The sequence below is a fragment of the Carcharhinus amblyrhynchos genome, chromosome 30 (genome assembly GCF_965287045.1).
Source record: "Carcharhinus amblyrhynchos chromosome 30, sCarAmb.v2.hapA, whole genome shotgun sequence".
Taxonomy (NCBI): Eukaryota; Metazoa; Chordata; class Chondrichthyes; order Carcharhiniformes; family Carcharhinidae; genus Carcharhinus; species Carcharhinus amblyrhynchos.
In genome coordinates, this window is record NC_137353.1 from 9,438,051 (window position 1) to 9,465,526 (window position 27,476).

The window sequence follows — 27,476 nt, forward strand, 5'->3', positions numbered from 1 at the left end:
TAATGTAAGCTTACTGGTAACAATAATACATAAATAAATAAAAGACTATCCAGTCCTGTGGTGGGCTGGGCTGGGAGAAACCCAGTATTTACATATCGAGGGTCCATGCACAGTTTGATACTGTCGCACACCAAAATAGCCATCAGGATTTGAGCAACACTGGCACATCCCTCACCCACCCACCCACCTACCTACCAGCCCCCGAACCAATGTAGAGATTTATAGAGAATGTCCCTGTAGACTCAGCCCATTTTCAATCTCCCTCTGAAACACGATGCAGTTTGGATGCCCACCAGGGTTCACAAGATGGAGACAGGCCAGACATGCACCGCTCGTGGCTGGTGATTTTGACCTTGCCCCCCCTCTCCCACAGGTGAAGGCTGAACTCAGAGCCCAGCTGAACAATGGAGGTCAGAGGAGTGAGGGGGTCACCTGGAGGAAGAGGAGGAGGCGGTGGTCCTCTCTCTGCTTATACCCGGAACTTAGCTGGCAGCTAATTGACACAGAACGCAAGGTTATTTTTTGATTAGATTTATTATCGTCACATGTATTGGGATACAGTGAAAAGCGTTGTTTCTCATGTTTCTCAGACAGTTCGTAGATTACATAGGAGGGAATGAGAGGAGAAGGTGCAGAGTGATGTGTTACAGTCATAGGTAGGGTGTAGAGAAAGATCAGCTTAATATATCATACTCTATTCCCACCTTCTTCCATCAGGAAAAGATCCAAAAGTCTGAAATCACATACCAGCCAACTCAAGAACAACTTCTTCCTTGCTGCCATCAGACTTTTGAATCTTATACTAAGGTGATCTTGAAAAGGTCATGAATGTAGCCCAATCCATCATAAAAACCAACCTCCCATCCATTGACTCTGTCTACACTTTCCACAGCCTTGGAAAAGCAGCCAGCATAATAAAGGACCTCACGCACTCCGGACATTCTCTCTTCCACCTTCTTCCGTCGGGAAAAAGATACAAAAGTCTGAGATCACATACCAACCGACTCAAGAACAGCTTCTTCCCTGCTGCCAACAGACTTTTGAATGGACCTAACTTGCACTCATTTGATCTTTCTCTGCACTACATTCTGCTGTCTCTCTTTCCTTCTCCCCATGTACTCTATGTATGTTATGCTTTGTCTGTACAGCAAGCAAGAAACAATATTTTTCACTGGATTCCAATACATGTGACAATAATAAATCAAATCAAATCAAATTCTGCACCCTCTCCTTTCCTTTTCCCCTATTCACTCTATGAATGGTACGCTTTGTCTGCATAGTGCACAATATTCATTACTTTTCCTTTGATCCCAATACATGTGACAATAACAAATCAAATTGGGGTGGCACAGTGGCACTGCTGCCTCACAGCACCAGGGGCCCGGGTTCAATTCTGGCCTCGGGTCGCTGTCTGTGTGGAGTTTGCGCATTCTCCCTGTGTCTGCGTGGGCTTCCTCTGGGCGCTCCAGTTTCCATCCACAGTCCAACGATGTGTGGGTTAGGTTGATTGGCCCATGCTAATGACAGGGGGATTAGCGGGGTGATGATGTGGGGTTGCGGGCGTGGGGCCTGGGTGGGATTGTGGCTGGTGCAGCCTTGCTGGGCCGAGTGGCCTCCTTCTGCACTGTAGGGGTTTCTTACGAATCAAATCAAACAATGTGAGTCCGGTCTGATGGCAGCAGGGAAGAAGCTGTCCTTTGGTCAGTGACTTCAGACTCTTATGTTTGTTTTTTTGGGAGGGGAAGGAAGGTCTTGCACCGACCCGAGATGTGTAATGTGCACCACTGCTGATTGGTGTGCCTGTCCTGAATTCCATAGGTGGGTAACCGCAAACCCACCCAGACCACCACCACCCACCTCCCCCCCACACCCCCCCCCCCTTCTCTTTCACCGATACCATCCAGCTTAAGGAAGATCAGAGGAGAATGCTGCATTCCACCACAGGGCAGGGTGTGAGGGAAAGGGGTTGGGGGGTGGGGAGCCACACAATCCCAGAGAGAGAGAGAGTCTCCTCCACCACCCTCTCTGCCTTTGGGGTGAAGTCTGATCACGGCGGCGTGCGGGTTATTGATTAATGCCGGGGCTTTTAGCTGCATTTCCGGGGGGTGGCGTTTTAAAGCTGTGTGTGTATCGCCATCAGGAAAGTGAATGAAGTGAGAGAGAGAGAGAGAGAGAGAGCTTGCGGAGCTGATTTGTATTCTGCACACTGATTATGCAAATCCTTTACAAGCTGGATTGAACAGAGAGAGAGAGAAAGGCAGAGAGAGAGCTTTGTGCCTCAGAGCTTGCTAGCTTAACTTAGGAGAGGGGTACAATTTTTTTTTGCATCCACCCCATTCTCCTCCCTCTTTCTCTCTCTGTGTCTCTTCCTGGGTGTTTGCAAACCCAAGTAGTAGACCAGCACCCACCCCCACCCCAACCTTCCCCAATGTCTTAAACATCTCCGGCTCGCAACAAAATAAGAATACAAGGCGGCATCAGCAATTTCACATTGCTTGAAATCCAACCTCTTTCTCTCTCTCTCTGCTACTTTTGCGTGTGTCTCTCAATGAGAATGGGGCGAGGAGACGCCGGGATGGTGGCTTTGCCCAGTCGGCTCCCAGCCCTGCTGCTGCCGCTGTTACTGCCCCTTGCCCTGGGGTTGTGTCCCGAGAAAGAGTTGGAGAGCCGGGAGGAAGAGGCGAACGTGGTTTTAACCGGGACGGTGGAGGAGATAATGAACGTGGATCCAGTCCACAACACCTACTCTTGCAAGGTAAGGCTGGTGTGTGTGTGTGTGAGAGAGAAACTGCAGAGTGAAACTTACAAAAAGAGACAAGGACTCTCTGCTGAGAGAGAGGGGGAAGTGGGCAGTGTATTCCACTTGTTGCAGGCTCAATAACTCATTTCATCTCCTTTCAGGAGCTGACTTTCAGAGAGAGGTTTTGCGAGGGAAGTTCTGCATTGTTCCTGGGGGATTTGGTCTAAGGTTCTAGCTTCTTGTTCCTGGGGGACTGGGTTAAGGTTCTAGCTTCTTGTTCCTGGCGGACTGGGCTAAGGTGCTAGCTTCTTGATCCTGGGGGACTGGGTAAAGGTTCTAGCTTCTTGTTCCTGGGGGACTGGGTTAAGGTTCTAGCTTCTTGTTCCTGGCGGACTGGGTAAAGGTTCTAGCTTCTTGATCCTGGGGGACTGGGTAAAGGTTCTAGCTTCTTGTTCCTGGCGGACTGGGCTAAGGTGCTAGCTTCTTGATCCTGGGGGACTGGGCTAAGGTGCTAGCTTCTTGCTCCTGGGAGATTTGGGCTAAGGTGCTAGCTTCTTGTTCCTGGGAGATTTGGGCTAAGGTGCTAGCTTCTTGTTCCTGGGGCATTTGGGCTAAGGTGCTAGCTTCTTGTTCCTGGGGCATTTGGGCTAAGGTGCTAGCTTCTTGTTCCTGGGGGACTGGGCTAAGGTGCTAGCTACTTGTTCCTGGGGGACTGGGTTAAGGTGCTATCTTCTTGTTTCTGGGAGATTTGGGCTAAGGTGCTAGCTTCTTGTTCCTGGGAGATTTGGGCTAAGGTGCTAGCTTCTTGTTCCTGGGAGATTTGGGCTAAGGTGCTAGCTTCTTGTTCCTGGGGGATTTGGGCTAAGGTGCCAGCTTCTTGTTCCTGGGGGATTTGGGCTAAGGTTCTAGCTTCTCGTTCGGGGTAGGGAGGGCTGGGCGAGGGTGCTAGCTTCTTGTGTCTGGGAGGGGGCTGGGCGAAGGTGCTATAGCTTCTTGCAAGGGTAAAGGTGCGATCGAGCGACCTCATCGCGTGTTTGAGGCACTCTAAACGTTACACATTAATTTGTACCGCAGAGAAAAGGCTCCTTCCATGTTTGTGTGTCCCAGGCTTATGGAGAATGGTAGCTTTTATTCTTCCTGCAACTTAAAAAGCGTCGTTTGAATTGTTTAAAAAAAACACAAGAGTTTAAGTTGCCATCTGTTTCTTTTACCCCCGCCCCATGAAAAAAAAACTTCAGTGAAGTTTGGGAAAGTTTCCCCGGGGATCTCACCACCTCCAGGGAGGTGACCAGTGACTCCTCCTGTAAGGTAGAGGGAACCAATATCTCAAATAAACATAGCTGCAGGCTACCTAAACCCGACAGACAGCAATCTTTTCAAATAATTGGAACGGCAGCAACAATGTCCTCAGGAGCTTTGGCACAGAGATCTCAAAGCGGGCTCCAATGTGTTCGAGTTTCACCCACCCTCCAGTGCCACTGAACTGTAGCGCCCCAGAGACACTGGCTTCCGCAGCCGGGGTGTTCAAACACAACCACAACCCAGTGGGTTACAGCTTGGGTCTGAGTCATCTTCGGGTATCCTGTTTCGAGGAAGCTGGCCTTTTTCCTTTAGAGTTTGAAGGTTAGGTCTGGCACTTTCAGGGAACATGAAACAAATCCCAGCCATCTGTGCAATTTCACAAAGAGATTTCCAGTAACTGTTTCCCACCCCTCACTAGTTTATAACTCTCTCAGAATCCAACAGCTAGATTTTAGGTAGCGGGTGGATGTGTGGTTGGCTGAAGATGGGACGTGCTTCTGTGCGAAGCGACTTGTGTGTGTGTGTGTATGTGTGGGGTGGGGGGGGGAGGTGGGGAGTAGAGAATTAATTTTCCTTTTGGGAATACCCAGTCAGGAGCTAGCTAGTCATGTGCTTCCCTCTCCTGGAGGTGGTGACACGTGTAGTTAGCTCTCCTGGTATCTCGCCCAGTGAGCCATGCCTAATGTCTTGACAGTGAGTGTCAAAAGATTTATTTGGACCATTGTGGGAGTGCCACAGCCTGTTCTTAACTGATAAGACCTAGGCACTTGTGTAGAAGCAGCCACTGTGGGAAGGGATCTAGTAGTAGGAGCCCCCACCTGATTTTATTTTCATCTCCTTCTCTATGGTCCCCGCTCTCCTCCCAACCCAATCACATTGACGTTTGTTGAATTGTCCCGACTGATTTCTTAGCTGAGATGAGCTAACTTGATATGGACTACAGGTCAAATCTGTATCACGTTGATCTAGAAAGAAAAGATTGGCTAGGATGCTACCAGAACTTGATGGTTTCAGTTAGAAAGAGAGGCTGTATTGACTGGGACTTTGTTCCCTGGAGCATAGAAGGTTTAGGGTGATCTTAAAGAGATTACTGTAAGATGATCTTATAGAGTCTATAAAATAATGAGGGTCATAGATCAGCTAGATAATCAACATCTTTTCCAAATGTAGGGGAGTCTAAAACCAGAAGGCATAGGTTTAAGGTGAGAGGGGAGAGATACAAAAGAGTCCAGAGGGGCAATTTTTTCCCATGAATGTCTGGAACAAGCTGCCAGAGGTAGTAGTAGAGACAGGTACAATTTTGTCTTTTTAAAAGCATTTAGACAATTACATGGGTGAGATTGGCACAGAAGGATATGGGCCAAATGCAGGCAATTGGGATTACTTTAGTGGTTTAAAAAAAAGGGTGGTATGAACAAATTGGGCCAAAAGGCCTGTTCCTATGCTGTAAACCTGTATGGCGCAATAGGGCTCAGTACTGAACCGGGTGAGGTCATCTGAAAGATGTACTGGTTAGGTCATGCTAAATTCTCCCTCAATGTAGCCAAACAGGTGCCAGAGCATGGCAACTTGGGGATTTTCACAGTAACTTCATTGCAATGTTAATGTAAGCCTACTTGTGACAATAAATAAATGAATTTAAACTTATTGCAGGGATTAGAAGCACACCTTGTATGTTGTTAGGCTTATTCATGGAGGAAGTCTCGAGATAGCTTCTGAATGCTGGTAGAGAGAGGTGCTGATTTTGACCATCTCCCAGCAACAGCAAGCTACATTAGGATACACTTCCACAGCCACTGGCTTCCTCTAGGGCTGGCTATGTCTCTGTCTGTTGTTCACTGGATACAGTTTTCCAACAGTGTTCACGGGATAGAGATCAATATGGCTTCTTCCTGTTCTCACTGGATGTGGAGATGGGAGAGAACCTCGGAGGTGAATTGTACCATCCCTACTGCCACTGGCTAAGACTAGCCAACTCAGTCTGCTGCAAGAACTGAAGCGAGGGCACTCTGTTTTGCTATACATTGTCTCTACCAATCGAACATTTGGAAGAAGTTATTCCTGTTGCTGTCACCTCTATCCTAATTCGCACACAATAACATTCACTTATCATCCCAGTGCTCACTGCCTGCAATGCTGCTGTGTCCAAAGATGTGTGGGTTAGGTGGATTGGCCAAGCTAAATTGCCCCTTGGTGTCAAGGGGTTAAGCAAGGGAAATATATGGGGTTATGGGGATAGGGTGAAATCTTTGTCACTGTAGACTCGATGGGCCAATTGGCCTCCTTCTGTAGGATTCTATCATTTTAAAGTTCTCATCCTTGATTTCAGATCTCTCCCTGCCCTCACCTCTCCCTATCTCTGTCATCTTTTGTGGCACTCTGAGATCTCTGCACTCCTCCAATTCTGGCCTCTTGTGTATTTTCTGATTTTTAATCACTGCACTATTGGCTTCTGTGTCTTTAACCGCCAAGGTCTTAGGCTTTGGAATGCCCTGTCTGAACCTCTCTGCCTCAGCCATGCTCGGGATAAATGGCAGAGCAAGCTCGAAGGGCCGAATGGCTTACTCCTGCTTCTGGTTTCTACTTTACCTCCATTTCTTCCTTCTAGAGGCTGCTTGGGGCCGATTCCTTTGGTCTTCTGCCCTAATATCTCTTGTATCTGGCCTGGTGTCAAGTTCTGATTCATTATGTTCCTGTGAAATGTCTGGCCATGTTATACTCCACTAAAGGTGGTTGGCATAAGTGCAAGTTGTGCTTGTGGTCCAAAGCAATGGTGTCCGCCTCATATCCTTCCAGATCACGCTGCCTTGCCTCTGTAAGTAACCAGTATAATCCTGGCAACACCCATGGGAATTGTAGGTTGTTCCTCGTACGCACTTTTTTTGCACTATTTGGAAATGCCCAGCAACAAACAGATCATTCCATTTAGAACTACTGTAATTAGAATGTGTGGGTGTTTTTAGCTCTTTGTAGAAGCTAAGCAGCATTCAGGTCACACTTGGGTCCCACATAATGGCCACAAAAGCAACTATTTTGGCTAAGTTTGCAGGTAATCCTGAATATTATAAAACCTAGCAAAGAGCATGTCCATCAGATGAGAGGGTTGCTCAATGAGGAGAGGTCAAGTAGAGTGGACCTCTTGGTCTTTACAAGAATTGCTCTTATTGAAACCAGCACGGTGGCACAGTGGTTAGCACTGCTGCTTCACAGTGCCAGGGACCTGGGTTCGATTCCAGCCTCAGTTCACCGTCTGTATGGAGTTTGCATGTTCTCCCCGTGTTTTCTCCAGATGCTCCGCTTTCCTCCCACACTCCAAAGGTGGGCAGGTTAGGTGGATTGGCCATGACAAATTGCCCCTTGGTGTCCAAAGGTTAGGTGGATTAGCCATGGTAAATGTGTGGGGTTACGGGGATAAGGCTGCGGGGTGGGCCTGAGTGGGTTGCTCTTTCAGAGAGTCGGCACCGACTTGATGGGCCGAATGGCTTCTTTCTGCACTGTAAAGATTCTATGAAACATCTAAGGTTCTGTGATGGTGAGACACTCGGGTTGTTTTTCCAGACTGCAGAGTCTAAAACCAGGGGCAGAGTCTCAGGATAGGGGCCATTCACTGAGGTTTGAGATAAGGAAGAATGCCTTCACAGCCAAGGGTTGTGAATCTTTGAAATGCTGTACCTCAGTTGTGAAGTATATACAAGAGGGAGCTCTGTGGATTTTTGAATGTTCATGGAACAGTACAACTGATCTCAACCCTGGTTTTATCACACGCTAGTATCCCTGGATAGCAACTGGGAGGTTTTAACAGAGGTTTGACATTTTCGATACATCAAGACATTTCAAATCACTCCCCAGTACCTCTGTTATGACTGTTTACGAGGGCAGTAAAAACTGAAATGTCAACATACAGCTTCTGATCCTTATTCTTATATGAACAAAATAACACCTGGATTACAAGCAAATGACCTCCAAGCCACTGAACTATGGAATGGAAAATTAAGCCAGTTGCTCAATGCTACCCAGCGGCCTGCACTAAAAAGTGTAAACATAGGCACTGTGAAATAGAATCCCTACAGTGCAGAAAGAGACCATTCGATCCATCGAGCCTGCACTGACTGTCCAAAAGAGCATCTTACCCAGGTCCATCCACCTGCCCCATCCCAATAACCTCACACATTTACCATTGGCTCACCCATCTAACCTACACAACTGAAGACATCAAGGGTCAATTTAGCATGGCCAATCCACCTAACCCGCACATCCTTGGGACTGTGGGAGGAGACCGGAACACCTGGAGGAAATCCACGCAGACATGAGGAGGACATGCAAACTCCACACAAACATTCACCCAAGGCTGGAATTGTATCACAGCTTGGTATAGCCCCTGCTCTGTCCAAGACCGCAAGAAACTGCAAAGAGTCGTGAACAAAGCCCAGTCCATCACTCAAACTAGCCTCCCATCCATTGACATTGTCCATACTTCCCACTGCCTCAGAAGATTAAGGACCCCATGCAGCCCAGGCATAATCTCTTCCACCTTCTGTCAGGAAAAAGATGCAAAAATCTAAGGTCACATACCAACCGTCTCAAGAGCAGTTTCTTCTCTGCTGCCATCATTGAATGGATCTACCTTGCATTAAGTTGATCTTTCTTTACACCTTAGCTATGACTATAACACTACATTCTGCACTCTCTCTTTCTCTATGAACAGTATGTTTTGTCTGTATAGTGCGTAAGAAACTTTTCATTGTATGTTAATACATGTGACAATAATAAATCAAATCAAACACCATGCCAGATTGAATCTGGATCCCTGGCGCTGTGAGGCAGCAGTGCTAATCACTGTGCCACCATGCCACTGCGTGTACCTGAATGAAGATGGTGTTAAGCATGGCTATCAGCATCTTTCCTTTGTCTCCTCCTCCCACCCATCCTATTGTGTCCCATTCCATGATGAGCACACTTGCAAGGTTTATCTGTCGGCTTGCTCATGGCTTCTGTGACGGGGCGAGGAGGCAAAGCTTAGACTGGTTACTGCACCCAACCATGGTCAAAGCACCTAACCAGCAAGTCTTTCAGACAGTGTTAGGAAAGTGGAGAACCCACGCAGACACGGGGACAATGTGCAAACTCCACACAGTCACCCAAGCTGGGAATTGAACCCAGGTTCCTGGCGCTGTGAGGCAACAGTGCTAACCACTGTGCCACCCATGAGCCTAACCATGTCCTCACCTGCCTCGCCACTCCAGTAGGGGCTGCAGGAGTTGGGAGTCCTGCCAAATACATTACTTTATTTTAACCAGCTTCAAACTTGTGGTGTCCCTGTGGTAACCCAGCATAGGTTAAAGAACTCAACTGATCTAAGTTCTATAGCCCCATGTAATACACTGGGGAAGTGAGATGCTGGTAAGTCTTGCCTAAGGTATCAGCAGGTGATCCACCCTAAAAAGAGACATGTTTCATGTATGTGCCTTGGTATAGTGGCAATTCTTTGGTGATTAATGTAACCCCCATTTGCACTGTAGGGCAATGCACCTTCTTGTCTGGTTTTGAGACTGGAGCAATGAGCTTCATTCCACCACATGCCCTTTCCTTGCACTGCTCTCCAAGGACCTCTTGGGGGTCACTGTGGGAAGTATACCAACAGCTGACCCAAGAACCACGCAAGATGCTGGTGGAAGTCTAGAGGCTCAATGCTTTCCCTCCTGAACGTGCTCTTAGTGCTTGGGTGGTGAGTGTGGGGGAAGTGGGGGTGTGTGGTGGTGCGTGGGAACAACACATCACCAATCAATGGCACTTTGCTCTCTGTGCCTGTAGGTTGCGGTAAGAAGTCTGACAACGCCAGGTTTAAGTCCAACCGATTTATTTGATAGTAAACTCACAAGCTTTCGAGGTCGAAAGCTTGTGAGTTTACTATCCAATAAATCGGTTGGACTTAAACCTGGCGTTGTCAGACTTCTTACTGTGTTTACCCCAGTCCAACGCCGGCATCTCCACATCATAACTGGTAGATTACACCAGTTAACACAGGGAGCCTTGCTTCCAATCAGTTCTGGCTTAATATGCAATGTAAATTTCCATCCTGTGACTAGCACAAGGTTGGAGTGAGAAATTGCATTTCCTTGCAGACCAGTTCTTCTTTTGAAAGTTGGTTTGGATTTTACTTGAAAGGCTGGAGTAAACTCCTCCGAGCACCATTTCTTTTATGAAACTAGACTTCTACCGCGTAACCTTGTTCCACATAAATACCTGAGAGAGGGGCAAAGAAAACTGATGTAACGGGGGAAGAACTTATCTTTTGTATGGATTCCAATCACCGTTCCTACATGATCCAAAGTACGCCATAACCAGTGGATTGATTTAGATGCATTTTGACTGCTGTTGCGAGGGAAATGCTTTATCCAATTTGCACGTAGCAAGGCCCATTTGCCAGCAAGTGAGATGAATGATCACCTAATCATCCAGATTGGTGCAGTGTTACTTGAGGGGGGGACTGTTGGCCGGGAGACTGGGGGAGAAATTACTCTAAGCATTATACTCGATCTTTCACAACCATTCTGAACAGTTTGAGGAGGGTTGTGGGGGTGTAAGTGGTTTCAGAATACTTCATCAAGAAAACTGCTTCACGAATGCAGAACATAATACTGTTAAATTATATGGCTGATTATAACAAGCCATCATCTTCTATATCTCTCCTGAGGATGCTAACTCAGACAGTGGTATGGTTCCAGGAGAGACCTTTGGCTTCCCTCTACCTTTTTCAAAGTGGCTATTAATCGTGTGTGGACTTAAAGATGGTGCATGTTGACAACTTACCAGTTCCTTTGGAAATAGCGACTTTTCTTGTGCGATCCCAGATCTTTGAGATTTGACCATGGTGGAAGCAAACTGCACAATCTGACCTTTTCCTTACTAAGTATTTCCACACAGTTTGAGGTAGGAAGCATTGGATAGTGATCCAGCCCAATCCGTTATGCAAACCAGCCTCCCATCCATTGACTCTGTCTACACTTTCCTCTGCCTCGGCAATGCAGCCAGCATAATTAAGGACCCACACACTCCGGATATTCTCTCTTCCACCTTTTTCCATCAGGAAAAAGACACAAAAATCTGAGGTCATGTACCAGCTGACTCAAGAACAGTTTCTTCCCTGCTGCCATCAGACTTTTGAATGGATCTACCTCGCATTAAGTTGACCTTTCTCTACATCTGAGCTATGACTGTAACGCTACATTCTGCACTGTGTCTCCTTTCCTTCCCTATGTATGGTATGTTTTGCCTGTATAGCACACTGTTTAGCACTATGCATGCTTGGTTTCATTGGTCAGAATGTTGAATACAGGAGTTGGGACGTCTTGTTGAAGTTGTACAAGACATTGGTAAGGCCACACTTGAAATAATGTGTAGTTCTGGTCACCCTATTATAGGAAGGATATTATTAAACTAGAAGGAGTGCAGAAAAGATTTAATAGGATGCTACCAGGACTTGATGGTTTGGGTTATAAGGAGAGACTGATACTTTTTTCTCTGGAGCACAGAAGGCTGAGGGGTGATGTTATAGAGGTCTATAAAATAATGAGGGGCATAGATCAGCTAGATAGTTAATATATTTTCCCAAAGGTAGGGGAGTCTAAAACTAGAAGGCATAGGTTTAAGGTGAGAGGGGAGAGATACAAAAGGATCCAGAGGGACATTTTTTTCACACAGAGGGTGGTGAGTGTCTGAAACAAGCTGCCAGAGGTAGTAGTAGAGGTGGATACAACTTTGTCTTTTAAAAAACATTTAGACAGTTACATGGGTAAGATGGGTATAGAGGGATATGGGCTAAATGTGGGCAATTGGGATTAGCTTCAGAATTTTTTTTAAAAAATGGTGAAGGACCTGTTTCCATGCTGTAAACCTCTATGACTCTATAAGAAACAATACTTTTCACTGTATACTAATACATGTGACAATCATAAATCAGATCAAAGAGCAGGAACGCTTGATGACTTTAGCTTTTCTTTCTTAGCCCAAGGGAACTGAGTTCAATTGCAACATTCTAATACTGCCCTGATGTACATGAGTTATAGATTAAACTTGATATGGCTGTTTTAGTAGCTCAGAACCCTGTGAGAAAGTGTAGACCTTAAAAGAAGGTCTAAAAAAAACTCCCAATAAAGCACCAAAGGGCTGAGAAGACCCCGGAGCCTGTGAGAAATTACTCAAGCAAAATGTTTGCAGAACGTATCGGTGCAATGAAGTGCATGAGTTGAAGGGTTTTGTGCAGGATAAAGAGGCTTAGAAGCAGCCAGAAGGCTTAAAAATGGAGTTCATTTCAATGCTGACATGTTACCCAAACTACAGCAGCAAGTGGCAGTGCAGAGAAAGCATCTGACTTAGCATTAGGAAAAGTATCTGCGATAACCCAAAAGGAACTAAACCTGTAAAAAAGAAAATGAAGCTATTCCATAGGAAAATGTTCATATCAAAATTGAGTTGGGAGAACTCGACCAGAAGCACAGTCAAGACACAACAGCAGGCAGAAGAGTTACTCAAAGAAGTTGCTGCCCTGAAAGACTCTTTGAAGAATGAGTACCCACTTACGGTAAAAAAAATGCAGAACACTGCTACAGAAAAAGTTGGAACTACCAGTAGCGATAAAGCAATGCACTGAAGAGCAGTGTGAGTTGACAAGAAGTAACCAGTTGAAAGAACAGCCAACTAGGGGATTTTCACAATAACTTTATTGCAATGTTGATATAAGTGTACTTGTAACTAATAAACTTTAAAAGCACTTTAATTGTCCTTCAAGATCAAATACAAAAAGACTATGTAATCTGAAGAAATGAAGACTGTTTTGAACAGAGTAAGAAACCTGAGGAGGCACTGTTGGATTACAGTAAAAAGTCAAATGCAAAACAATTGAACTTTGCAAAGAAAGGGCAAAGAAACGTGGTGAAGCATTTTCAGACGCTGCAAGGATCCTTCAGGTCGAAGTTTATTCCTCTGAAAGATTGCGACAAGAAGCAAATTAATTTAATGTGACTGAACAAACTGGGAAGGTTGGCACAGAAGCTCAGGCGATGTTCCTATTCCAGGAAGAAGCCAAGGCGTACAAGAAATAGATTGAAGAGCTGAAGAAGCAGCTGAATGGAAAAGAGGAGGCATTGAAAGGAAAAGCCGCAGAACCTCCCAAGCTGCGATCGGATAATGAAGCCATGAGCATCGGAATTACAGAACAGAGACAAACTGCCAGCGATGATCCTGGCTAACTGTGAAACCAAAATGAAGGACAAGGACAAAACTCTGCCGCGGGCGGGGAACAAAAAGACAGAAATAAGACTGAAAAATGCAAATCCGATGCTGCAGCCCATGGAACTGGAACAAAAAACACTGGATTTCTCAAACATTAAGACAGCTGAACTCACCAGAGCAGTTGCTGAATGAAATGATTCACAAGCTTGGAAAAGGACTGAAAAATAAGAAAGTGAAGAAATATTTAGTGGAACCTGTTAAACAAATGTGAATACCAGTTTTGGAACAGCAGTGTCCAGCAAGAACGTGGAGGACCCCCCAGAATAAGAAAATCTCTGAGTCCAAGTGTGTTTCCTCCACTTGACTATCTCCATTTGCTTCACTTTTTGCCCTCCTTTGAGTTGCATTCTTTATTGACAACCCATATGCTTTATTTGGATATGATTTGATTTATTGTCACATGTATTAGTATACAGTGAAAAGTATTGTCTCTTGTGCTACACAGACAAAGCACTCTGTTCATGGAGAAGGAAAGCAGAGAGTGCAGAATGTACTCTCACAAAAACATAACTCTCACCAACTTTTACAGATGCACCGTAGAAAGCATTCTTTCTGGTTGCATCACAGCTTGGTTTGGCTCCTGCTCTGACCAAGACCGCAAGGAATGACAAAAGGTCATGAATGAAGCCCAATCCATCACTCAAACCAGCCTCCCATCCATTGAGTCTGTCCACACTTCCCGCTGCCTCGGAAAAGCAGCCAGCATAATTAAGAATCCCATGCACCCCGGACATTCTTTCTTCCACCTTCTTTCGTCAGGAAAAAGATACATCTGAGGTCACATATCGAGCAACTCGAAAACTTCTTCTCTGCTGCCATCAGTCTTTTGAATGGCCCTATCTTGTGTTAAGTTGATCTTTCTCTACACCCTAGCTATGACTGTAACACTACATTCTGCACTCTCTCCTTTCCTTCTCTATGAACAGAGTGCTTTGTCTGTATAGCGCAAGAGACAATACTTTTCACTGTATACTAATACATGTGACAATAAATCAAATCATATCCAAATAAAGCATACGGGTTGTCAATAAAGAATGCAACTCAAAGGAGGGCAAAAAGTGAATCAAATGGAGATAGTCGAGTGGAGGAAACACAGTATGACAATTTCAATGGCGATTGGCAATGCCAACCCAAACCATTCCTCCACTCTCTCTCTCTCTCTCTCTCTCTCTCTCAATCTCTCTCTCTCTCTCTCAATCTCTCTCTCTCAATCTCTCTCAATCTCTCTCTGTCTCAATCTCTCTCTCTCTCTCAATCTCTCTGTCTCTCAATCTCTCTCTCTCTGTCACTCAATCTCTCGATCTCTCTCTGTCAATCTCTCTCTCTCTCTCTCTCTCTCAATCTCTCTCTCTGTCTCTCAATCTCTCTCTCCCTGTCACTCAATTTCTCTCTCTCTCTGTCACTCAATCTCTCTCTCTCTGTCTCTCAATCTCTCTCTCTGTCACTCAATCTCTCTCTCTCTCTCTGTCACTCAATCTCTCTCTCTTTCTCTCTGTCTCTGTCTCTCAATCTCTCTCTCTGTCTCTCAATCTCTCTCTCTCTCTCAATCTCTCTCTCTCTCTCTCTGTCTCTCAATCTCTCTCTCTCTCTCACTCAATCTCTCTCTCTCTGTCACTCAATCTCTCTCTCCACTACCCTGCCCCATATTGCTCTCTAGCCTAACATTATAAACGTTGCAACTTTAAAAACAAGCACATTAAACATTTATGGGCAGCACAGTGGTTAGCACTGCTGCCTCACAGCACCAGGGACCCAGGTTCAATTCCAGCCTGAGGTTACCGAGTGGAGTTGGCACATTCTCCCTGTGTCTGCGTGGGTTTCCTCCAAGTGCTCTGGTTTGCTCCCTCACTCCAAAGTGTGAATTGTCCCTTAGTGTCAGGGGGATTAGCAGGGTAAATATATGGGGTTACGGGCATAGGGACTTCGTTGTCTGTGCAGGCCCGATGGGCTGAATGGTCTCCCTTTGCACTGTAGGGATTTGATGATAAACATTAACTGACGTTCTGTCACTGAGATGAAAGATGGCTCTCTCCATCTCTTGTCCTGGCTGTTGGTTATTGTAGTGAAACCCAGGCTGCTCAGAATGGATAGGTAATGCTCTATCTGGTAAAGCTCTATCTATCTCTCTCTCTATTGGGTGAGCAATGGCACCCAGACTGGGTTAAACAGCGAATACGGCCTCTTAGTTCCTATGATGAATGGCTCTCATCTGCAGTAAATTGAGAATTTAGGGAGCTGAAGCAACTAGAACTGATTTCCCACAGGTAACGTGAAGATTCTTCCTTTTCCCACACTGCACACTCACCCTCATCAGCACTACGCAGTGGCTGTAGCCATAGCAACAGCAAGAATTCTGGGGCATTGGCAAAGCTTTGGGGGTCTATGGGTGGGAGGAGGGGAGGTAAAGATTTCTGATGCTACACAGCGTAGCCAAGATAAAACCAGCTTTGAGACAAAGCCAGGGCCTATGGCAGGTTTTACATTTTTTTGCCCATTTGTCGAAGTTACTGAATCTGATGGAGCCAACCACTGGGTAGTGCTGACTGAATGGGTGGTCAAGCAGGCGCACAACCGGAGAAGGGTCATGCCCGGTTAGACTTGCCGCAGGTGATGCTGGCTGACTTCACACGGCAGGGATTCCTGGGCTTGTGAATCTGGACCTGAGACGGGGGGAGGAATCTGGGCTTCCCACCCCTGAAAAAATGATGGGTCTGATCTTACATTCGTTGGCAGGGTAGAAGATAGCATCAGGTGGAGGCCATTTGGCCCTTCAAGTCTGCTCCCCCATTCATTACGATCAAGGCTGATTGTCCAACTCAATATCCTAATCATGCTTTCTCCCCATAACATAAGAACATAAGAAATAGGAGCAGGAGTAGGCCATCTAGCCCTTCGAGCCTGCCCCGCCATTCAATAAGATCATGGCTGATCTGTTGTGGCTCAGTTCCACTTTCCCGCCCTCTCCCCATAACCCTTAATCCCCTCTCTTATCAAGAACCCATCAACCCGCTTCTTAAAAATAACCTTTGATCCCATTCGCCCTGAGTGCTATATCCAGCCACCTCTTGAATACATTCAATGTTTTGGCATCAACTACTTCCTGTGGTAATGAATTCCATAGCCTCACCACTCTTTGGGTGAAGTCTACTCATCTCCGTCCTGGAACTTTTTGCTGCAGAAGACTGTGGAGGCCAGGTCATTGAGTGTCTTTAAGACAGAGATAAGTTCTTGATTAATAACGGGATCGGGGGAAAAGGCAGGAGAATGGGGTTGAGAAAAATATCAGCCATGATTGAATGGCAGAGCAGACTCGATGGGCCGAGTGGCCTAATTCTGCTCCTAGGTCTTATGGTCCTAAATGGTCTACCCTGTATCCTCAGATTGTGACCCCTGATTCTGGACACCCCCACCATCTGTAACACCATAAGGTGCAGGAGCTGAAGTAGGCCATTTGGCCCAGCAAGTCTGCTCTACCAATCAGTGAGAACATGATTGATCTGATAAGATAATCTGTCTGAGTGACTGAGTCTCTATCTCCAACTCAGATTAAGTTTATTTATTGGTGTCACAAGTAGCCTTACATTAACACTGCAATGAAGTTATGGTGAGAATGCAATGGGATGAGTTTGGAGTTGTGAGGTCCATCCGGGGTTGGACAGCTGGAGATTTTGCAGAATGAGGGAGCCATCAGTCCCTTTCTCTTTACTGACAGTAGCATGTGTGAGGGCAACGGAGTGTGGGACATTGCTACTTGAGACCTACCTTCCTATTACGAGAAATCTTGTGCCACCTCAGTCAATGTCCAGCGTTGCCACCGAAGTTGGCAATCTTCAGCAGGAATGGTATAGCGTGCCAGTGCTCAAAAGCTGGCACAGCAGTTAGCACTGCTCCCTCACAGCGCCAAGGACCGGCTTGGGTCACTGTCTATGTGGAGTTTGCACATTCTCCCCATATCTGCGTAGATTTCCTCTGAGTGCTCCGGTTTCCTCCCACAGTCCAAAAGACGTGCGGGTTAGGTGGATTGGCCATGCTACATTGCCCATAATAAGAACATAAGAACATAAGAAGTAGCATGTGTAGGTTAGAGGGATTAGTGGGTTAAATATGGGAGGTGATGGGGATAAGGCCTGGGTGGAATTGTTGCCGGTGCAGACTTGATGGGCTGAATGGCCTCCTTCTGCACTGTAGGGTTTCTATGATTTCGATGAAGACACCCACCAGAAAGACATTTAATTTGATACATTTTAGAAAGACATCAGTCTCCATCACAAACTCCTGCTTAAAATTAAAGTTTATTTATTAGTCACAAGTAGCTTACATTCACACTACAGTGAAGTTATTGTGAAAATCCCCTAGTCACTACACTCCAGTGCCTGTTCAGGTACACTGAAGGAGAATTTAGCATGGCCAATTCACCTAACCTGCACGTCTTCGGACTGTGGGAGGAAACCTGAGCACCCAAAGGAAACCCATGCAGATACAGGGACAACATGCAAACTCCACACAGACAGTGACCCAAGCTGGGAATTGAACCCGAGTCCCTGGCTGTGTGGCAGCAGTGCTAACCACTGTGCCATTGTGCTGCCCCATTTTGTTATCATCGACTCTTGCCCCCTCCTTGGCACCTGCTTGTGACTGTTTGCAACCTTGCTATGATATCTGATCTCCAGGTGAGGTTCTGTCCACATATCTGTGCCAACACTCAGACTGCCTCTGTAAAAAAAAAACCCTGGCTCCATTATTACCTCAGCTTATCTGATACAGAAAACCTTATCCATGCCTTCCCTAGTTCTGGACTCACCATTCCAACAAATTCTTGACTTGTTGGGCTGAATGGCCTCTTTCTGCACTGTAGAGATTCTATGATTCTAAACCCTGCTGCCTTGACAGCGCTTTGACTAAGTTTTTGGTTACCTGTCCTAAAATCTCTTTAAGTGGCTCTCGTGTCAAATTCCGTTTGATAATGCTACTTTGAAGTCCCTTGGGATAATTTATTGCATTACAGGCACTATATAAATGCAGGTTGCTGTTTCCACTAAATCCTTAACAGTCCAGGAAGTGGATGGACCCGTCCCTAGATTCTGCCTATTGACTATAAATAAGAGGCTCCATCCTTTGGTTTTTGCAGTCCACATTTGAGGCTGATGTGTCATTTTGGTTCCGTTGAAAGTGTTTTCCCTCAACTCGGGAGGGTTGTGGGTTCAGACCACAATCTGACACATAATCTGGGAGCACCAATGCAATGTTATGGAAATGCTCATTGTTCATTTTGGTTTGCTTTATATTGTCACATGTATTGGGATACAGTGAAAATATTGTTTATTGTGTGCTATACAGATAAAGCATACCCTTCATAGAATAAATAGGGGAGAAGGAAAGGAGCGGGGTGCAGGATTTGATTTATTACTGTCATATGAATTAATATTGAAAAGTTTTGTTTCTTGGCGTGCTACACAGACAAAGCATACTGTTCGTACAGAAGGAAATGAGAGAGTGGAGAATGCAATGTTACAGTCATAGCTAGGGTGTAGAGAAAGATCAACTCAATGCAAGGTAAATCCATTTAATGTCTGACAGCAGCAGGGAAGAAACTGTTCTTCAGTCGGTTGGTACGTGACCTCAAGATTTTTGTACCTTTTCCCCAATGGAAAAGTAAAACTGGAGTAATGTTTATTTATTAGTCACAAGTAAGCCTTACTTTGACACTGCATTGAAGTTACTGTGAAACTCCCCTAGTTGCTGCAGTCCGGTGCCTGGTTGGGTCAATGTGGCTAAACAGCACGCCTTTTAGACTGTGGGAAGAAACTGGGGCACCAGAGAAAACCCACGCAGACACGGGGAGAATGTGCAAACTCCACACAGTCACCCAAGCCGGGGAAAGAACCTGGGTCCCTGGCGCTGTGGAACAGCAGTGCTACCATGGAAGAGAGTGTGTCCAGGATGTGTGGGGTCCTTGATTATGCTGGCTGTTTTGCATTGTTGCAGCTGCTGTCTTTGAATTTCTATGCGCGTCTGTGCCATGTTGAGTGGTTGTTAAGGATCCCGTGGCACTACTTGCCGGCTGGGATGGAGTTCTTCCAGTTATCCTGGCAGACGGATTTGAAATCATCGCTTATCCCATTTGCTGAATTTGGGACTCGCAGCTGCCAAATTGGCTGCCGCACTTGCTCACAAAATAACAAGTACATTTCCAGATTAGTTAATTGGTAGTGGAGCACCCTGAGAGATCCTGACAGGCTGGGAAGGTGCTAATATAAAAGTTTACCTTTCTTTTTAAAAGCATCTCTGCCAATTTGCCAGAGGCATTGTCCTTGGATCAGACACCTCGTTCTGCTTAGTGTCTCTCGCAGTGAGGTTTCCTGTTCTGCTTGTGTCTTCCCCACTTAAACAGTGGTGTGATGTTATACAGATTCGCTGGTGTTGGCACTGTTGGGATAGATAAATTGCTTTCATGTGGGTTTCATTGTCCAAACGTGAAACCAGATGATGAGGAAGGGAAGAAGATCCGTGTTCTTGGACGATGGAGTGTGGAGGGAGGACAGTGGCCTTTTGAGTTTAAGATAAAAACACATTGGTTCCTCGTGTACACTTGAAGGCACTGACTTTTGAGTTATGGGACTGACCATTTGAGCTACAAGGAGAGACAGGATAAGCTTGGATTGCTTTCTCTAGAGCAGAGAGTTGACAGGGTAGATAATTGAGGTGTATAAGATTATGAAAGGTATGGACATTTATTGGCCATCCCGAGTTGCCCTTGAACTGAGTAGCTTGCTAGGCCATTTCAGAGGGGAGTTGAAAGTCAACAACATTGCTGTGGCTCTGGGATCACATGTAGGTCAGACCAGGTAAGGATGGCAGATTGGCATGGTGACACAGTGGTTAGCACTGCTGCCTCACAGCGCCAGGGACCTGGGTTCAATTCCAGCCTCGGGTGACTGTCTGCGAGGAGTCTGCACATTCTCCCCTCGTCTGCGTGGATGTCCTCTGGGTGCCCCGGTTTCCATCCACAGTCCAAAGATGTGTGGGTTAGGTTGATTGGCCATGCTAAATTGTCAGGAGGACTCTAGGGTAAATATGTGGGGGTGTGGGTAGGAATGTGGTTGGTGCAGACTCACTGGGCCAAATGGCCTCCTTCTGCACTGTAGGGATTCTATGATTTCCTTCCCTAAAGGACCTTAGAAAAGCCCATCTGGTTCACTAACAATTGACAATGGTTTTCTCGTCATCAGTAGATTCATAATTTCAGATTTTTTTATTGAATTCAAATTCCACCAGCTGCTGTGGTGGGATTTGAACCTTGGCACCCAGATCATTAGCTGAGTCTCTGGATTAATATTACCACTGAGCCATCGCCTCGGGCTGGGTTTTGTGCTCAGATCTCTAGAGTGGGACTTGACTCTATAGCAGACTCACTCCAAGGTGAGTCCCTCTAGGTGAGCAATGGTTCCTGCGGGGAGGTTCCCTATTTGAATCATTTATGTGAAGATCTGACTCAGTGCTAATTTGTGCTCTGTTGTGTGTTGAAGGTGCGGGTCTGGAGGTTTCTAAAAGGCAGAGAGACTGTGAAGAATGAGATTCTCCTGGACGGTGGGAATAAAGTGATGATCTGCGGCTTTGGCGATCCCTTAATCTGCGACAACCAAGTTTCCACGGGCGACACTCGGATTTTCTTTGTCAATGTGGCACCCAAGTCTATGTGGCCGGCTCACAAAAATGAGCTCTTGCTCAGCTCCAGCCTCATGAGGATTACCCTTCGAAACCTGGAGGAGGTGGAGAACTGTGTGGAAGGTATGGACTTGTTTCATGTGTCTGTGTTTCTGTTTTAGATTGCATTGTTTTATTTCCATTTCTCCCGACTCTCTTTATCCCCCCCGCTCCCACCAGTTCCCTGCTGCATGATTGATCCCAAGCCTGGGGCAAGTACCCATCCTTTATGTAAGGTATTACTTCAGTTAAAAGGAAATGACTTACCACTGATGTCAGAAGTGATGCCAGTCGGAAAGCTCGTTGCTGCACTTTGGCAAGTAGCTCCAATGTAGAGGATATCGCAGCTGAGTCTGAGCAGATCTTCATCTTCCGTTCCCAGAGAAACCTCCAAAACTGGGCTGGGAATCAAACATGGGAAGCTTTATATTTCTTGTCTGTATCTGAGAGGTTGTGGAAACAAATCATGTCCCTACCTTAGCAGGTGAAGCGCTTTAAACATTCCAACAGAGACGATAAGGCTGTTTCTAAGTTACTTAATGTGGCGAGCTTGCCATTTCATTACGGGGGTAAGCACTGTAGCCAATTTACACAGAGCAATGTCCAACTCACGGGAATCAGATAAAGACTCAGGTAATCCTTTTTTTTTGATGGTATTTGAGGGGGGAACGTTAGCCCGAACATCACGGCCTTTAACCTGGACAGGAGGAAGAGAATTTGGTTTAATGTTTTACCCAAAAAGGTCAGCTCCATTCGCAATGTAGCACTGCTTCAGCCTTTGTCCATTGCGAGTCTGAGTCCGTGGGTGAAATTTTATGGGAATTGTAGTGGGCGGGACAGAAAATTCGGCCCGAGGTGCAAAGGCCCGTTGACCTCAGGCAGGAATTTCTGGCCTCGGGCGAGCGCAGCTGGAAAATCCCGTCCCTTGTGTGGGATTTGAGGATGGCGTGAAGGGGAGATATCTACCAATTGAGCTAAGCGGACACCAATGATCGCTGGCCTGAGTGCTTTCTGTTAGGGAAGCGGTGACATCTGTTGCTGTTCTTGATTACGATCCGGTGATGCTCTGCTGGAAATTCTATCCGTGTGGAAATCCGCGGAATGTGTCCTTTTCATTCCTTCATCTGCGGTGCTCTCTGGCACTCTGGGTTCACCCACGCACGGAGTGGCTGCTTTGGGTGGAGAATGAGAGTTTTCAGCTGAGACGTACTGGAATTACAGGGGAGAAAGAAAGGGAAGGAAACTGGGGCAGAGAAGAAATAAAAGACACAAATGAATCTTGAAGAACAGGCATTACTGTTTGTGACTGGCCCTAAAAGTGCCAGCTCTTGGTTCGAACAGTCAATCCGAGGGCATGAGAAGTTATGGTTGCGACAAGATGACTGAATATAATCAGGATCCTTTAAATCAAAAGTGGACTGATCAAAACAGCTGAAGATGTATTCTGTAACAGCTGATATGCTGGAGATTACTGCAATTAACTGGGAAAGCCGGAGAAAATGCTTTTCAAATTGCAACTGATCATCATGCTTGTATATATATATTTTCTTTAAAATGGTGCAATTCGATTTTCTAAGCTGTAATTGTCCACATTTGCAAACTGGTCTTAAACTACATGAAACAAATCTGTAATCATATGAATTTATTACAAACAAAACCTTGTATATTTTAGAAAGCAAATTTGAAGGAGCTGGATGTTTCCTGAAAGTTAAACTAGAGAAAGTTAAGGGAATAAAAGTTTTTAAAGTTCTGGGTTGGGAATCCGACACCCAGATCGATTCTGGATTCCAACGCTCTGCCTCTGCTACACCACTCTCTCTGTGATTTATGGTAGCATGGTGGCATTGTCACTGAAATGGTAATCCGGAGAGCTTGGATTTGAATCCCACCAACACGGATGGTGAAATTTGAGTTCAATTTAAAAAAAAACCTGGAATTAAAAATCTAATTATGACCGCAATACCATTGTCAAGTGTCATTAAAAACCCATCTGGTTCACTAATGTCTCTTTAGAGAAGGAAATCTACTGTCCTTACCTGGCCTGGCCTAAATGTGACTCCAGAGCCACAGCAAAGTGGTTGACTCTCAATTACCCTCTGAAATGGCCTAGCAAGTTCACGGGCAATTAGGGATGGGCATTACATTCTGGCCCAGCTAGCAACACCCACATCCGTTTTTGTTGCATCCTGTTTAATGACGCTGATCTAGACCTTAGAATCCCTAAAGGGCAGAAGAAGCCATTCAGTCCATCGAGTCTACACCAACCACAATCCCACCCGTCACCCCACATATTTAACCTGCTAGTCCCGTGACACTAAGCATGGCCAATCAACTTAACCTACACATCTTTGGACTGTGGGAGGAAACCAGAGCACCTGGAGGAAGCCCACACAGACATGGGGAGAATGTGCACACTGTGCACAGACAGTGGCCCGAGCCAGGAATTCCAGGTTCCTGGTGCTGTGACACAGCAGTGCTAACCATTGTGCCATGTGCCACCCTTATTAAGTTATTACAATGAGTTCCTGGATTAATAGCGATGGTGCAGTGGTATTATCGCTAGGCTATTTATCCAGAAACGCAGCTAATGTTTTGGGGAACCCGGGTTCAAATTCCGCCACGGCAGATGGTGGAATTTGAATTCAATAAAAAAGATCTGGAATTAAGAATCTACCCATTGTCGATTGTCGGAAAAACTCATCTGGTTTATTAATGTCCTGTAGGGAAGGAAATCTACTGTCCTTACCTGGTCTGGCCAACATGTGAGTCCTGAGCCACAGCAACATGGTTGACTCTCAACTGCCCTCCAGCAGTGATGAGGGATGGGCAATAAATCTGGCCAGCCAACGACCACCATGTCTCACAAATGAATTTTAAAAATTTGAGAGAATAACTGTCTTTTGGATCACATCCATCAGTCGCTGCAATGGTAAATTCCTAATCTATAGCGACAGCTTTTCCTGTGGAAGGGAGGGAAAGGGGAAAATTTTCCTGAGATGTTCTAGTGATCCTGTTCTGAAAAAATTAGCATATCCCATTAACACCAAATGAGATTATCCAAGCAGTGATGAGAATCTGGGCTGGGGATTTAACTCTGAACCCCTAAAGGGGAGGCATGATACTAGCATAGATTAATTAAACTGAAAGGCTTCAAAGAGATGTGATTATCTATGCAAAAGTGTAAAGCCAGCGCACGTATCATGATCTGCACTTGACGGATTACTTTTCAATTTAATTTTTTATTAAGTGACTCTGGTTTTGTTGCGCAGCCCTGGTTTCTGATTTGATGGAGGTGAAAAGTTGGGATTATTCTCACTCCGACAGGGATAAATTAATCTCTGTTCGCAGTATTTGCCACCTGGCATATGTGCGCTTTGTAGTCCTGGCATCCTCCTTTTAGTTAAACTGGCAGTCGACACAAAATTATGTTGTTAAATTAGTTGTCAAGTAACACCTATTGTGCTGCGTGCTTGTAGTGCCAAGTGATCATTGGAAAATCTCGCCATTGAAAAGTCGGGAAGTTCTAACTGGGGAAAGATATATTTAGAACTAATATCAGGAGGAACATCATTTGTGATCAGCACAATGAACTTCAACTCGTCAAACGCTTAAATTTCTCAGTATTCCTTAAGCATCTCCTTCCAAATCCATGACCATTAATATTTAGAAGGACAGGTTTACTTTATTTTAGTGTCATAAGTAGGCTAGTATTAACACTGCAATGAAGTTACTGTGAAAATCCCTTTGTCGCCACTCTTCGCGCCTGTTTGGGTACATTGAGGGAGAACGTAGCATGGCCAATGCACCCTTACCAGCACGTCTTTTGGAAATGGGAGGAAACCCACATAAGGAGGGGAGAATGTGCAGACTCCACACAGACAGTGACCCAAGCTGGGAATCGAACCCACGGCCCTGGCGCTGCGAGCAGCAGTGCTAACCAGTGTGCCACCATGAAGGGCAGCGGAATCCTAGGAGCACCATCACCTGGCAGTTGCCCTCCGAGTCACTCACCATCCTGACTTGGAAATATTTTTTAAAATTCATCTTCTAGGATGTGAGCATCGCTGGCTCCACCAGAGTTTGACACCATTCTTTCACTGTTGCTAGGTCAAATCCCTGAAACTCCCTAACAGCACTATGGGTGTGCCTACACCTCAAGGACTGCAGCAGTTCAAGAAGGCGGTTCACCGCCATCTTTGAATCATAGAATCCCTAGTGCAAAAGGAGGCCATTCGACAACAATCTTCCCTGGTCCTATCCCTGTAACCACACATATTTACCCTTCTAGTCCCCCTGACACTGAAGGACAATTTTAACACGGCCAATCCACCTAACCCGCGCATCTTTGGAGTGTGGGAGAAAGCTGGAGCACCCGGAGGAAACCCACACAGTCACGGGGAGAACATACGGACTGCACACAGGCAGTAACCCAAGCCGGGAATTGAACCTGGGTCCTTGGCAGTGTGAGGCAGCAGCGCTAACCATTGTGCCACCTGCAGGGGTAACTAGGGGGTAGGCAATAACTGCTGGCCTAACCAGCGCTGCCAAATCTCACAAATGAATTTCAGAAAAAAATGTGTATTTACGTTTAAAGTTTGGATTTGATGAAGTTAGTTCCATTAAAATTTTACACTGTTTAATTTCCTACATTACAACAGCGACTATGCTTCAGAACACTTCACTGGCTGTTAAACACTTGGATGCATCCATTGCCATTGAAAAGTGTTTTATAAAAGCAAGCCCTTTTTAAAAAAAAAATCTGTGCCCTTTAACTCTGGAGCAAAGGACGGAAATGTGATGTAAGAACATAAGAAATAGGAGCAGGAGTTGGCCATCTAGCCCTTCGAGCCTGCCCCGCCATTCGGTAAGATCATGGCTGATCTGAAGTGGATCAGTTCCACTTTCCCGCTTTCTCCCCATAACCCTTAACTCCCCTGTCTATCAGAAATCTATCTACCCGTGACTTTAATATATTCAACGAGGTAGCCTCCACCACTTCAATGGGCAGAGAATTCCAGAGATTCACCACCCTTTGAGTGAAGATGTTCCTCCTCAACTCCACTCTAAAATGCCTCCCCCCCCCCCCCCCCCTTATTTTGAGGCTGTGCCCTCTACTTCTGTTTTCCTTTCTAAGCGGGAAGAATCTCTCCACCTCTACCCTATATAGCCCATTCGTTATCTTATGATGTGTATGATCTTCATTATTATGTGTAATTATCCTGCCGGGATAGGGAGGTTTGGTTTTTTTGAATAAAGGGACCATATTTTTCCTGCCTCCACAACCCCCTCCCCAGCTCCACACCCGTCCCCAGGGCGTACAGGTAAGCCTGGTCTTTGAAAAATACCTGAAGCGGTGAGTTGGGCTGATTTGCAGAGGTGTTGAGGGAGATGTTCTTATCAATGAATGAGTCCGTCATGTCTCCCTGATCGCTATCTACCTGGCTTTGTAACAGTGCTGGTGTTTTGTGAGTGAGGCAGACAGTGAAATGTTATGAATGGGTGTGAGCGATTGGCTTCTCTGGCTTGTCAGCGCTACATAGCTGGACGGATTGATTTTCAGGGAAGCTGTTCTGTTACCTTTCCTTCATCAGATGGCAGGTGAGCATCTTTGTTCAGGCAGTGGACAGTGCAAATTCCTTCTTGAGTTCCTACTTGCCAATGTGCCCACTGAAATCCCTGGCGCTTACAGAACGGTGCTGTGTTAGTGAAATATGTGGCTATCTCTTCCTGAAGCTTCAGCCCTCTATTTCTTTGCTTTCCTTTTCTTAAGATTAAAGTTTATTAGTGTCAAAAGTAGGCTTACAGTGAAGTTATTGTGAAAATCCTCTGCACTATGGCACCTGTTTGGGCACACTTAGGGAGAATTTAGCATGGCCAGTGCACCATAACCAGCACATCTTTCGGACTGTGGGAGAAAACCGGAGCACCCAGGGGAAACACACACAGATACAGGGAGAACGTGCAGATTCCGCACAGACAGTGACCCAAACCGGGAATTGAACCCTGGTCCCTGGCTGTGAGGTAGCAGTGCTAACCACTGTGCCCCATGCCACCCCAGGCACTGACTCTTTATTTGCTATCAACATCCTGGGGGCGACAATGCATTGACCAGAAACTGAACTGAACCTGCCATATAAATACCGTGGCTACCAAAGCAGGTCAGAAGCTAGGAATCCTGCGGTAAGTAACTCACCTCCTGACTCCCCAAAGCCTGTCCACCGACTACAACAAGATCACAAGTCAGGAGTGTGCTGGAATACTCTCCACTTGCCTGGATGAGTGCAGCTCCAACAACACTCGACACCATCCAGGAAAAAGCAACCCCGCTTGATTGTTACCCCTTCCACAAACATTCACTCCCTCCACCACCAACAAGTATTGGTGGCAGTGCATACCATTTATAAGAGGCACTGCAAGAACTCAGCATGCATGCTTCTAA

General features: G+C 45.9%; 1 protein-coding gene across 2 annotated transcripts in view; it reads left to right on the top strand.

Moving 5' to 3' along the window:
- Positions 1-2,168: 2,168 nt before the first annotated feature.
- agrn (agrin) overlaps positions 2,169-27,476 on the top strand; it is a 546,905-nt gene continuing 521,597 nt past the window's right edge. For both annotated transcript variants that reach the window (XM_080215414.1, XM_080215417.1), the window contains exons 1-2: positions 2,169-2,755; positions 20,860-21,121. In XM_080215414.1, the coding sequence (XP_080071540.1) occupies positions 2,549-2,755; positions 20,860-21,121 (469 nt within the window). In that variant the 5' untranslated portion in view covers positions 2,169-2,548. The remainder of the gene's footprint in view (positions 2,756-20,859; positions 21,122-27,476) is intronic.